This window comes from Pinus tabuliformis, chromosome 8, assembly GCF_031772625.1.
Source record: "Pinus tabuliformis cultivar Carrire ecotype Pingquan chromosome 8, CPIR1, whole genome shotgun sequence".
Lineage (NCBI taxonomy): Eukaryota > Viridiplantae > Streptophyta > Pinopsida > Pinales > Pinaceae > Pinus > Pinus tabuliformis.
In genome coordinates this window covers 1,159,599,619-1,159,613,285 of record NC_142294.1, presented here as the reverse complement: position 1 = coordinate 1,159,613,285, position 13,667 = coordinate 1,159,599,619, and the positions used below count along the sequence as shown (strand labels likewise).

At 35.5% G+C, this 13,667-nt stretch overlaps 1 protein-coding gene across 1 annotated transcript; it reads left to right on the top strand.

The window, feature by feature from the left end:
* Nucleotides 1–8,327: 8,327 nt before the first annotated feature.
* Nucleotides 8,328–12,068, top strand: LOC149239460 (disease resistance protein RPV1-like). Its single transcript, XM_089369869.1, has 4 exons — nucleotides 8,328–9,029; nucleotides 9,156–10,239; nucleotides 10,380–10,643; nucleotides 10,736–12,068. Exons 1-4 carry the CDS (start codon nucleotides 8,482–8,484, stop codon nucleotides 11,996–11,998), a joined length of 3,159 nt encoding a protein of 1,052 aa, XP_089225995.1. The 5' UTR covers nucleotides 8,328–8,481; the 3' UTR covers nucleotides 11,999–12,068.
* The last annotated feature ends 1,599 nt before the right edge of the window (nucleotides 12,069–13,667 follow it).

Here is a 13,667-nt window from a genome sequence, read left to right as displayed (position 1 = left end):
TCTAGTGGTGGGTAGTAGATCGGACTCCCAACCAGCTGTCTGTAAAGTGTAGCATCTGCCACTTTTGAGCCATCCTCACACTGCAATTTGATGTTCTACTGCAATGGTACTGGTGCCAGCTTACACTGATCCATTCTAAACTTTTCTAACAGGCCTTTGACATACTTTGCTTGAGACAAAAATGTTTGACCTGAATCTCTCTAGATCTCGAGACCTAAACAGTATCTGAGTTCACCAAGATGCTTCATCTCAAACATCTATGACATCTGCTACTTGATTTCATCAATTAGATATTTAATCACCTTAACTCCATCTCCCCTGATATTAAATTCACTATGGAGCTTGAACAAAATATGAGTATTCCTTTCTTGGACATTCTTATCATCAGAAGAGAAGATGGCTCTCTGGGCCACAAGGTTTTCAGGAAGTCAACTCACACGGAGAGCTACCTTCATGCAGATTCCCACCATCACCCAGCCCAAAAGCTTGGCGTTCTGAACACTCTTGCCATTAGAGCCCTCCGAATATCTGACTCAGATCATATAAATGAAGAAAAGAGGCATCTGGTTTCAACTTTCAAAAATATAGGCTACAAGGATCATGAGATTAAGAAAGCCATAAAGAAAGCTGAAATGAGGTTGTCATCTCCCAAATCTAAAGAAGAGAATAAACCTCAGGATGGGAAGGTTTTTCTACCTTATATCCATGGGGTCACAGATAAAATGGCAAAGATCCTAAGAAAGAAAAACATTATAACTCAATTCTCAGCTCCCGGTACCATCAGACAAAGTTTAAAATCTGTTAAGGATGATATTGACAAGAAGCAACTTAAAGGAGTTTATAAAATAGACTGTTCATGTGGAAAAAGCTACATAGGCGAAACTGGTCGCTCCCTCCAGACAAGACTGAAAGAACACGGCGCTGACATCAGAAATGAAAGATCTCGTACCTCAGCCCTGGCAGAGCACTCCTCGAAGACTAAACACCACATCTGCTTAGAAGACGCATCAATTATCGCAAGAGAAGAGCAGCATCAGAGACGGAAAATCAGAGAAGCCCTCGAAATCCTGAAGCATCCTTGTAACCTGAACAGAGACAGCGGTTTGGAAATTAGCGGAAGTTGGCTTCCACTGATCAGTGATATCAGGAAGCGTATGCCAGGCCTCAGGTAAGTTGTCAAACAGGTAAGATGATTAATATATATATCTAAATAAAAATAAAAGTCTACATATGAAAATTATAGAATAGGCCTTATTGAAACAAATTAATTATAGAATAGGCTTTACTGATATAAATTCTTTTTATATATTCTAAGTTAGATAGATTCTAGGTTAGATTATTATTAAGGTTTTAGTGATCTTGTTTTATAAATCATTTAGTTTCATAATCATTAGATTATAAAAATTTTTAATGTGATATAAACATTAGGTTTTATGTTATTATTATATATTTTAGTGTTTAAGTAAGCAATATTAATAGAGTTTTCAGTTATATAAAAGTTAATGATATTAATAGTATTTATATATTTTAGTTTCTTGAGTTTTTGATTATTGTTATTAATTCTATTATATATTAGGTTATATAGAATCTAGGTTTATTAATATTAAAATATTAAAGTTTTATAGTGGGATCAGGTTCCTTATTATTAGGTTAAATTAGTATTAATGTTACATAGGTTTTTAGTTTTTTGATTTGAATTTTAATATAGAGTTTAGGTTTTTATAGGTTTATGATATTAATATTAATTTTTATGTTAGTCTTTTAGATATAAAATTTTTTTAATATTGGTTTTAGTTTTATGTCTTTGTTTTATAGATTTTTAATATGTGATAGTAATTTATAAAGATTAATTAATTGATATTAATTTATAAAGATTAATTAATTGATAGTAATTTATAAAGATTAATTAATTTATATTAATTTAATATAGAGTTTAGGTTTTTATAGGTTTATGATATTAATATTAATTTATATGTTAGTCTTTTAGATATAAAAAAATTTTATTGGTTTTTGTTTTATGTCTTTGTTTCATAGATTTTTAATATGTGATAGTAATTTATAAAGATTAATTAATTGATATAAATTTATTAAGATTAATTAATTGATAGTAATTTATAAAGATTAATTAATTTATATTAATTTAATATAGAGTTTAGGTTTTTATAGGTTTATGATATTAATATTAATTTATATGTTAGTCTTTTAGATATAAAAATTTTTAATATTGGTTTTAGTTTTATGTCTTTATCTTATAGATTTTTAATATGTGATAGTAATTTATAAAGATTAATTAATTGATATTAATTTATAAAGATTAATTAATTGATAGTAATTTATAAAGATTAATTAATTTATATTAATTTATATAAATAAATATAATAATATTAATTCATAATGATATAAATAAAAATAATGAATATCAATTCATAATTATTAAAATCAATTTTAGGTTTCTTTTAGAATCTCTCTTGCCGACCTGTGCTGTTCCTTTATTATTATTTTTCCCTCATTAGTATTTATTTCTTCCATCTGGCTCTTCTTTTTATCATATTCGATCATCTTTCTCTTGCCCTGATGATGGATCCCATTTGGGATTCGAAACGTTGGTGTATAAATTCCATTACTGTGGGTTCTCCGGTCAAAAATTCAAATAGATATATAACATCACTTGTAATTATCAAATCATCTACATATAATGAAATCAGCACTATGCACCCTTGTTCATCTTTCATGGTGTAAAGATTAGGGTCATTCTTACTTCTATTGTAGCCAGCTTGTAGAAAAAATGAATCAATTTTCTCATACCACAACCTGGGAGCTTGTTTTAGTCCAAAGTGCTTTCTTCAACCTACAGACTAAATGTTCTTTTCCCTTCTGGACAAACCCTTCCGGTTGCTCTAAATAAACCTCTTCTTTCAGTTCTCCATTCAGAAATGCAGACTTTACATCTAGTTGGTGCATCATCCAATGTTTCTTGGTAGCTAAGGTAATTAACATTCTGATGGTATTCAATTTAGCTACATGGGCGAAGGTTTCTTCATAATCTATCCCTTTTTTTTGTTTGTACCCCTTTGCAACAAACCTAGCTTTCAGTTTTTCTATAGTTCCATCTGCATTAATGTTCGGTTTGTATAACCATTTGCAACCTATGACCTGTTTTCCTCTAGGGATTTCTACCAATTACCAAGTGTTGTTTCTGATTATTGAATCATATTCATGTTCCATGGCTAATTTCCATTCATTATTTTCATTTGCTTCTTTAAAACTAGACGGTTCAACCACATTCATCGTACTAGTTATAAAAGCATTTTCCCTATATCTTGTAGGCATTTGAACTTTCCTACCTGATCTCTTGAGTGGTGGGGTGGTGGTTTCAAACCTTATTTCTTCCTGTTGCTGCTGTTGTTGTTGTTGCTGTTGTTGTTGTTGCTGTTGTTTTTGTTGTTGCTGTTGTTGTTGTTGCTGTTGTTGTTGTTGTTGTTCATCCTCTGCCTTTGTTTGCTACTGACCCTGATTGTTCTCTGCTTCTCTGAAATCCAATATTTCAGAAACGCCTTCGTTGGCTAATGCCTCTGAGATTTATTCATGTAAATTTAGGAGATGTGTTGCAAACTACCCAGATTGGGGTTCGGTCAATTTCAAGGCTCAACCCCGCAAATTCCTTGTTGCAAAGTGGCATGATCGGCCCGAGAAGGAACCTGCTGAATGCAAATGTAGTGAAAGGAAAGCAGATGGAGATATATCTAGAAAATGTGCTTGTGTTGCTGCTAAGGAATTGAGGGCTTCTCAGGAGGAGTTTTGCAAGGAGAATCTGCATTTAACACCTTCGGATCGTGCGAAATAAGAAGAACATACAGGAAGAGGTAAGGACTGCAAAACCCAAGGTTCTAATGTGAATCTTGAGATTGCAAACAATGATAAACGTCATGAATTTGAATGCAATGTAGATGGAAGATATGGGTTTGCTGAGAAAAATGGAGATACCGTGTGCATTGAAGATAGCAGAAATGAGAAAATTCAATATGCAGAAGAGGGCATTAATGGGTTTTGGAAATATGACAAACAAAAAATGTGGCGAACAGGGCATGAATGGATTTTGTGGGGACGAGAAACATGAGGGGGTTCATTGTGGTGAAGAGGGTAGAAATGGATATTGTAGTGAAGGGAAACATGAAGAGACCCAATTTGGTGAAGTGGGTACCGACTGTACTCAAAATTGTCAGAAACATTCTTGCTGAATGCCCCTCCTCGGAAACCCAAATTAGCAGATAATGCCCCTCCTCAGAAACCCAATTGTTATTTGTACTCGTCTGAGGCTTCTAGCAATTCTAACTATATTAAATAAGCATATTGCAATTTTCTTGAGTTTGGATGGCCTTTTGTTTTTTTTTTAACCAAAACAAAAATTGTATTACTAAAAATTAGCGCTAGGAACACAACATATACATATGATGCCAAAGAAATCAAAAGCAAGTCTCCATCTATTTTAGGACTGTTCTTATGAGTGTGATATCAAATTTTTTTGTTCATTTCTTCCTATTCTATCTATTATGTCTAACTGTGTAGATTTTTCAAAAATCATAGTATCAAACAACATTTCCAAGTCATCTATTAAGCATTTAAGCAAGGGGGATTCTGGTTCTGCCCTATTTTCTCTCTCAGAGGTGAAATTGTTGTGTTGAGGTCCGGAACAAGTTGAGAAAATTGTGGCTGAGTCTTTGCTAGAGGTTAATGCATCCAAATGCCATATAGCTATCCCTATTTAGATCTTCTCTCTAGTTGTTGACCCAAGCTAATTAATTGATCTTCGTTCCTCTGCATGCTAGACTTCTGATCTACTAACAGCTCCATCACTGTGATCAGGCTTGAGACTATTCGACTATGTATGATGATGATCTGTAAGGCCTGTTCACAATTTGTAGCTTGCACTTCCGGACATATTGAAACCCCCGTCACGTAGCTCACAAAGATTCATGTGTATGATCTGAAAACTGTCAGTTTTGGAAATTGGAATTTCAGGTTATTTATTTTATTTTAGTTTAAAATCTTTTAGTTATTTGTACTCGTTATTTGTACTCGTCGAGGCTTCTAGCAATTCTGGCTATATTAAATAAGCAGATTGCAATTTTCTTGAGTTTGGATGGCCTTTTGTATTTTTTTTAACCAAAACAAAAATTGTATTAATAAAAATCTGCCCTGGGAACACAACATATACATATGATGCCAAAGAAATCAAAAGCAAGTCTCCATCTATTTTAGGATTGTTCTTGGGAGTGTGAGATCAAATTTTTTTGTCCATTTCTTCCTATTTTATCTATTATGTCTAACTGTGTAGATTTTGCAAAAAACATAGTATCCAGCAGCGTTTCTAGGTCATCTATTAAGCATTAACAAAATTTATCGTTTACATGTGCTACATTTATTGTTTACTGTCATTCAAAATTTATTGTTTACTTCATTGTTTATTAAAAGATAAATATAAAGATATCTTGGTATGGAAAAAATATGAAAAGACCATGAAAAATAGGAACACCAAATATCCAATGCTCAAAGATGTAACTTTAGCTTGAGACATGTTGGAACCTCTTCTCAATTAAGATGTTTGATGTGATCTGTATGTGGCGTCATCAGTAATTCAGCCACAACTTTGCATTTCACAGTTTTATAAAATCAACTGACATATTCAATAATATATAACAAAATCCAAAAATATATAAAATCTCGAAATTCAAAATTATATACAAATTTGATAACCTTTTGTTTAACTATAGAGCACCCATCGATCAATAAACCTCAAAGGAGATAATACCTGTAAATAAGTCCATTCTTAGCAGCAAACCTCGTTTATTAACAAATTGTGCATAACACGTTAACATAGTGTATTGTTATAAGTATGTTTGAGCAGGCAGGATGATGCAGCATGAACCTCTTCAATCATCTAGCCAGTCCAAACTAAAATGTTCTTCGACCACATCCACTCTGAGATTAGGCACGGCATAGGCTTTGATATCCAACCATTGTTGGCCGTTTTTCTCATCACATATTACATGTTTTAAAGACCTTAGTTTGGTTAATGCTTTAGGCAGGATCTTCAGACCAGAGCACTCTCTCATGTCCAAAACCTTTAGGTTTGATAGTTGCTCAAATTCTAGGGGAAGGTCCTTCAAAGAGCTACACAGTGAAATATCAAGAAATTCTAATTGTTGAATTCTGTAAATGGAAGGAGGAAGCATTGACAAGCTTGGACTTGCAGACAATCTCAACAACCTAAGTGACCTTAAATTTCCCAAGTCATCCGGTAACTTTTGGATAAGATGGAAATTACTGACAGACAACCTTTCCATGGGGAAATTAAACTGCATATGTTTGCTAGCAATTCCTCCAAATCGCTACAGTGATCAAAGATAATTTCTACAAACTTAGGAAACTCTAGGACTTGCCCCTTGTCAAATAGAGTCATATTTCCCAAGCCCTCACAAAGGCATACAAAGAATTTTTCCAAGTTCTTCCAAGATGTACAGTACTCGTAAAGAGGAGGTAGTATCAACTTCTCAAGGAATACAGACTTAAGCTAGGTAAGTGACGAAAATACTGACAAGCCTTTAAGTACTGCACGCTTTGAATTGTAATTGTGCATGATAAGAACCTGAAGTTTTGGCATGGTATGTAAAAGTTGGAAGACAATATTGACTTGCATCAAAGAACAAAGCCAGAGCTTTAACCTAAGAAAAATCTATTTGAGACCAACCTTGTTCTTCCATTGAACCTATAGTTATGTCCCAGAAATGTAAAAGTGAGAACGCTGAGATGATATGCTGATAAAAATGCTTCCTTATTAAATTTGAAAATTTAGTAAATTGAACAAATAATTATTCAATGCTTATGCAGGGAAAAGAGAATAAGTTTCAGGGATGACCTGTATGAATTGAAACAAATTGAACCTTAGATGTATGCTTTAGTGCCAACCATTTTGTGGGAATAGCATCCTCTTTGGCAGGCATGAAAAGCCTCTTATCAATGGCACTATTTCAGCTTGCCAGACACAAGGCTAAATCATGCATCACATCATGTTGATTAAAGAAAAGCTCACTAGCATAATCAAATAAGATGGCTAGATTCCTGATCCATCAAAACTTATATTAACCAAAGGTAGTGATCTGAAAAAACACCCTTATCTTTATCAGATAACACATTGATTTATCTTATTTTTTGATTTCTTTTTTTTTTTTTGCCTCTACTTTTTTGCAAAGCTGGTGCTCATCAAAGACTTTGATGGACAGCACCGCTTAAATTAAGTTGAGATGCAAATATGAAGAATGAAAAGAACAAAACAATCAACAAATTTATTGAAGGCAACAAATCTAAGCAAGTTCCTCACTTCGGTTTATAAAGCTTTAGAATTTCATTTCTGCTACATCTAATTTGCCCATTCTTCAATTTATGCATTACGACATTTCCTTTACAACAACGAGTGCTAATGCTAATCTTATTTTTTATAAATTTAAAAACAATTTCATTACTTTTTAAACCAAACAGGTTTAAATTCCATAGGAAACGTTAATGAAATTTCAATTTTGACGATGTAGAATAAACGCGGAAAATCAAGTGGTAAAAAAGTAAAATAACTTCATGCCAGCGTGGAATCTTCCCTCTTCACGTGCTGGTGGGCCCTAAAGTAAAAGTAGTGCGTTTGTACCGCTTCATGTCTTGTTCGGTAGAACGAGTGAGGAATATGAAGTTGTAAAAGGAAATCATGGCTGGAGTCTTCCCTCTTCACGTGTTGGTCGGCCATAGAATAAAAGTAGTGGACCATATTTGTGGACGTCGTACGGCTTCGCGCGTTGGTGGCCAATAAATTCAAAAAATGTCTAAACGCGTAGAGAAATATCTCATAAAGTGGCACAGCGCACCGAATCGTCTACCTAAATGGCATCTCTCACCTCTACCGCACTTTTAAAGCAGTTGTCTATAATGCGATTTTTTGGAAGCTTTTTCGGTGGGTATTTTCGGTCAAAATCCGGCAGCAATCTATTGGAATCGCAAGTTTGATAGCTAGTTTCTGCACAACCAAAGCGTCCCAGGGGTTTTTCAGGGTGCTGAATCCAAATATGCAGTTAAAAAACCATTTTAACTGCAACAAATCAAGATTTAACCTCAATTTCTTCCACCAGATTCTGTCACCGGAATCTCCAAAATATCGCATTATAAACAACTCCCACCTTTAAATACGCGTTGTTGTTGTTATTATTATTATTATGGTATTACGTGACATAAATGGCATCTCTCATCTGCACCGCACCTTTAAATACGCGTCTTCGTCACGCGTCTATGGTATCCAAAGCATCATCGTTCAACGCGTCCACTGCATTTTTAAACGGCATTCGCGTGCATTTCGACATAAACTTTGAATTCCATTGAAGCTTTGCATCTTATTATTATTATCCCGTTTATCAGTTCATACATTTCCAGATTTCAGTATCAATGGCAAATCTAACTATATCCGCTCAAGGTTCTGCTGCTTCCTCTTCCATGGCCTCCTCTTCTGCCTCGACTTCTTGTACTCCTTGGGATCTGTTTATTAATCACCGCGGTCCGGATGGTAAAATGGCCGCCAGATATCTGTACCGACGCCTTACTTCCAATGGATTAATGAGAGTCTTTTTCGACAAGGAAGAGATGGAGAAGGGACAAAACATTTCTCACCAGATAATAGAGGCTATCCGTGGTGCGTCTGTTCACGTTGCAATCTTTTCACCAAGGTATGCCGAATCTTGGTGGTGCTTGGATGAACTTGTGCTCATGGTAGAGTCAGGGAAAGCCATTCTTCCAGTGTTTTACAAAGTTGAACCTTCTGTGGTCCGTCATAATGTCAAAGACGGAGCGTACGCTGATGCCCTGCGAGACCTTGCAAAGAAAACTACACTTGATCCTGAAACTGGTGAACAGAAGCCACGCTACAGCTCTGACAATATTCAGAAATGGAGAGGCGCACTTTCTAGAGTTGCCGATTTAAGCGGTTGCGAGATTAGGTGAGCTGCATCTCCTCGTTTCCCTTAACATCCGTCTTAGTTTTCATTTGTTGGATTCCACCATGTTGAGATTCTCTTAGTGTACATTAGTAAGCGCTTCTCACTTGCTTTGTTTACTCAACTCAGGGACGAGGACGACGAACTTGAGCAACTGGACAATGTCGTGGAAGTAGTTCTGAAAATGGTTCCAAAGCCATTGGTGCATGTGGCAAAACATCCAACTGGGTTGGATCTCAAAGTTGCTGAATATGAAAATTTTGAAAAGAGGGCCCTATCCAATCAGGAGCGCTGCAAGGTTGTGGGCATTGTGGGTGTGGGTGGCGTTGGGAAAACCACCCTAGCCAAGGAATTGTTCAACCGTAGAAGATCAGATTACACTAAATCCTCTTTTTTATTTGATGTAAGACAAAATCCTATAACTCTTTTGCAGACGAATCTCTTAGAAGCCTTCATAACTGGAAAAAATTGCAAAATTGGGAATCCTGATGAAGGGTTAGGGATACTTTTGAAGTATCTCTCGTCTTTTCATGGTCTTATAGTTCTAGATGATATAGATCATGCATCTCAATTGGATGCACTTTTGCCAATTAGGGATATCCTTGGCCCTGAGAGCTTGATTTTAGTTACCTCCAGGGACAAGCACGTCCTCAGAAGTTCAGGGGTGTTAGAGTCCTCAATTTATTATCTGAAGGGATTGAGTGAATCTCATTCCAAAGAGCTCTTCTGTTGCTATGCCTTGAATCAGCGATTTCCATCACCAGAATTTGAAGATCTGGTAAAACGATTCGTAAAATCGTGCGACGGATTGCCATTGTCGCTCAAAGTATTCGGGGCGCTTGTTTGTGGACGGAATGAATCTTACTGGCAAGAGACAGTGGATGAACTTGAAAAGCTACTGCCTGGAACTGAGATACAACAGAGTCTTAAAATAAGTTACGACAAGCTCAGTTCAGATGATCAACATATATTTTTAGACATTGCTTCCTTTTTCATGGGAGAAGAAAGAGATCGTGCCATCAGAATATGGGGTTTGACGGGGATTCAAAATCTACAGGACAAGTGTCTGCTTGAAGTGGACGCGAAAAATAACATTAGAATGCATGATCACTTTCGTGACCTGGCAAGAAATATTGCGCAGGGATTAGGGAGCCGTCGTCTTTGGCAGCAATCGACGAAGGACATTGATGATTTGCTGGAGCAATCATCACGTGTAAGTGCTTCCATCATTCAAACTCTTGGATTCAGATTAAATTTGAATTTTAAAGTTTCTGTATTCACAAGAAATATATTTTGCTTTTTCGAAATAAAGATCTACAATTGTGATATTGTATACTTTTCATATGTGAGCAGATAATGACGGAAGTTCGCGGGATTAGGATGCTTCATTGTTCACGGAGGGATGATTCTCGCATTTCGAATTTACAGTTTGTTGCAACTGCAGATGGTTATTATTTAAAACCCATATTGGACAACAGGTCGTCACCAAATCTCAGATGGCTCCGTTGGCATAATTGTCCATACTCTTGCGTGCCTGAGTGGATACCGATGGAGAACTTAAGAGTTTTAGAAATGGCCGGGCAGAGCTTGAAATCGCTGTGGAAGGAGGAATCTCGGGTATGCTTATTTTTCTTTTGTAACTTCATTTCATTTGTACGCCAAAATCATCATTTACGTCTTTCTGATACCTGAAACGCCAAACATTGCAGCCTCCTCTTCAGTTGCGAGAACTACTTATCCACGCTAGGACTTCATTTTCAAACTTTCCCAAGTCCATAAGACAGCTCCAGTACCTTGAAAATATTACCATCAAAGCCTCGCTCAAAAGCTTGCCGGAAGAATTTTGTGAACTGCGCTCCTTGAAATACTTATGCTTACAGGGCTGCAACAAAATGATCTCGCTGCCTGATTCTTTTGGAAGGCTAACAAACCTCCAGCACATTAAATTGAGATGGGCCTCCAGTTTGCAGATGCTTCCAGAGTCTTTTGGCGATTTAACTCGACTCAAGAGTCTAGATTTGTGTCGTTGCTCCAAGCTGACCGTCTCCAGCGCCACACTTGGAAATATTACAACCCTGGAATACTTGAATATCTCAGGCTGTTTGAATGTGACAGAATTGCCCCCCCAGATCGAACATCAACGGTCCTTGAAAGAATTAGACATGAAGGGAGCGAACTTTAAAGAATTGCCCAACTGGATTGGGAACCTATGCAATTTAGAAGCTCTGTCAATAGGTAGCGATTCTTTGGAAGTGCTGCTTCCTCTTTCGCTGTCTAACCTCAGGAGCTTGAAAAATTTGTTTATCGCTGGAGCGCCTAGATTGAAATCCTTGCCCAATCCCTTTCCACCGTTGTCTCAGTTGGAAATGTTGCATATCGAGAAGTGTGGGATAGAACACTTACCACAAGAACTTCTGAAAATGAACAATCTTCTATCTTTAGAGGTGGTTTTTTGTCCGTTGCTGGAACTGCCATTTAAAGAGATTGAAGAAGAAAGAGAAAGGGGTAGAGAATTGAATAAATTGGAGTCCTTCCATGCGCTCAATGAGATACGTCTGGCCTATCCACAAATAGGTGGGCTTTGTGGTTTATCAAAACTTCAATATCTGAACATTAGTGAGTGTGAAAGACTAGAGAAGCTGCCAAATCTTGAGATGTTGATATCTTTGGAGAAATTGAATGCTTCTGGATGCAAAAGGCTGAGGAGCATTCCGGGGTTGGGACAGCTTAAGAAGCTGAAGAAGCTATGTGTTTATGGGTGTGTAGGGCTAGAGGAGCTGCCAAATCTTGAGATGTTGATATCTTTGGAGAAATTGAATGCTTCTAGATGCAAAAGGCTGAGGAGCATTCCGGGGCTGGAACGTTTAATGTTGTTAAACTACCTTTCTGCTGTTGACTGTCCCAAACTACGGTGGGGTGAGGGTGTGCTCGAACAGCTCCGCCAACGATTGAAGGAAGGCCTAAAGTTGTAGAAAGAAGCCCTAAATTTACGGTGAATGTAATGTTTCCCATGATTTCAATGTACATACTGTTTATCAACATTTTTGCTTGTGACACATGCCACCACGGGTTTCACCATTTCATGTTTTTAGTTAATATAGGAATATGTAGTGCAAGGAAGGCTTGGTTCAATGATGACAACGATGAATGGGAATGGTTTTCAAAATGAAAGAATCACCTAAAACATAATTCAAAAATAAATCTCATTTTTAACTCTAGATTAGTAATCATAATTCAAAAATAAATATCATTTTTAAACTTTAGGAGTCTTATAAAAAAAATAGAGATTTTGTATATTTTCGTTTAAGTTTAGAAGTTCTTCAATTTTACAATGAAAAATTGTTTAACTAAAACATGAATTCAAAATCTTATTGTTCTTATTTATATGATCATTATGATCAATCTTTTTTTAGCTAAGTTATAAGGGATTATATTGAAAAGAAAATAGCATATAGCTAAAATTTAGGATAAAAGGGTTAAACCATGGACCACCTAGTTTAATATAGGATTATTTAAAATGAATGTACTAATAACCATTTTAAGTTGACTTTTCTATGATAAATGATGTACAAGAATGTTATTGCTAAGTTCAATAATACAAATGGTTGGTTGAAAACAATTAATTGCAATATAGAAGTTAAGCAAAGTTGTATTGACAAGTTTAACACATATTGGAAGAAGTAGGTTGCACTAACACTATTCCAATGACAATAATTATCATTTTTCTTGTGTACAATTATATTATTGTTTTTATGACAAGTTGTAATATAGAAGTTAAGCAAAGTTGTACAAGAATGATAAATGATGTACAAGAATGTTATTGCTAAGTTCAATAATACAAATGGTTGGTTGAAAACAATTAATTGCAATATAGAAGTTAAGCAAAGTTGTATTGACAAGTTTAACACATATTGGAAGAAGTAGGTTGCACTAACACTATTCCAATTACAATAATTATCATTTTTCTCGTGTACAATTATATTATTGTTTTTATGACAAGTTGTAATATAGAAGTTAAGCAAAGTTGTATTGAAAAGTTTAACACATATTGGAAGAAGTAGGTTGCACTAACACTATTCCAATTACAATAATTATCATTTCTCTTGTGTACAATTATATTATTGTTTTTATGACAAGCTGTAATATAGAAGTTAAGCAAAGCTGTATTGACAATTTTAACATATATTGGAAGAAGTAGGTTGCACTAACACTATTCCAATTACAATAATTATCATTTTTCTTGTGTACAGTTATATTATTGGTTTTATGACAAGTTGTACCTTTGATCTAGACAAAGCAATTAAGAATATTCAAGGATTTTTGTTTCAGCCTTGGGTTCATAGTGAATTATGACAAAACAAAGTTATGATAATGAAGACAAAAATATCACCAATCTTAATTTTTTGTAATGATAATAACAACTTAAAGGAAGTTACTTACATGGTCAACTTCAGATCATTTATTCCCATGGTGTAGAAATGTACCACGGCAACCGGTGAAGACCTCGGGTTGCATCAGCATTCATTGGTTCACTTAACAGTTGCTCCTATTGCTGCTAGTTGATACCACTCCACCTTATATGTTGCAGTCATTCATGGCAACATTCTATATGCTGGCACCTAAGTTTGCAGTGTAGTACCA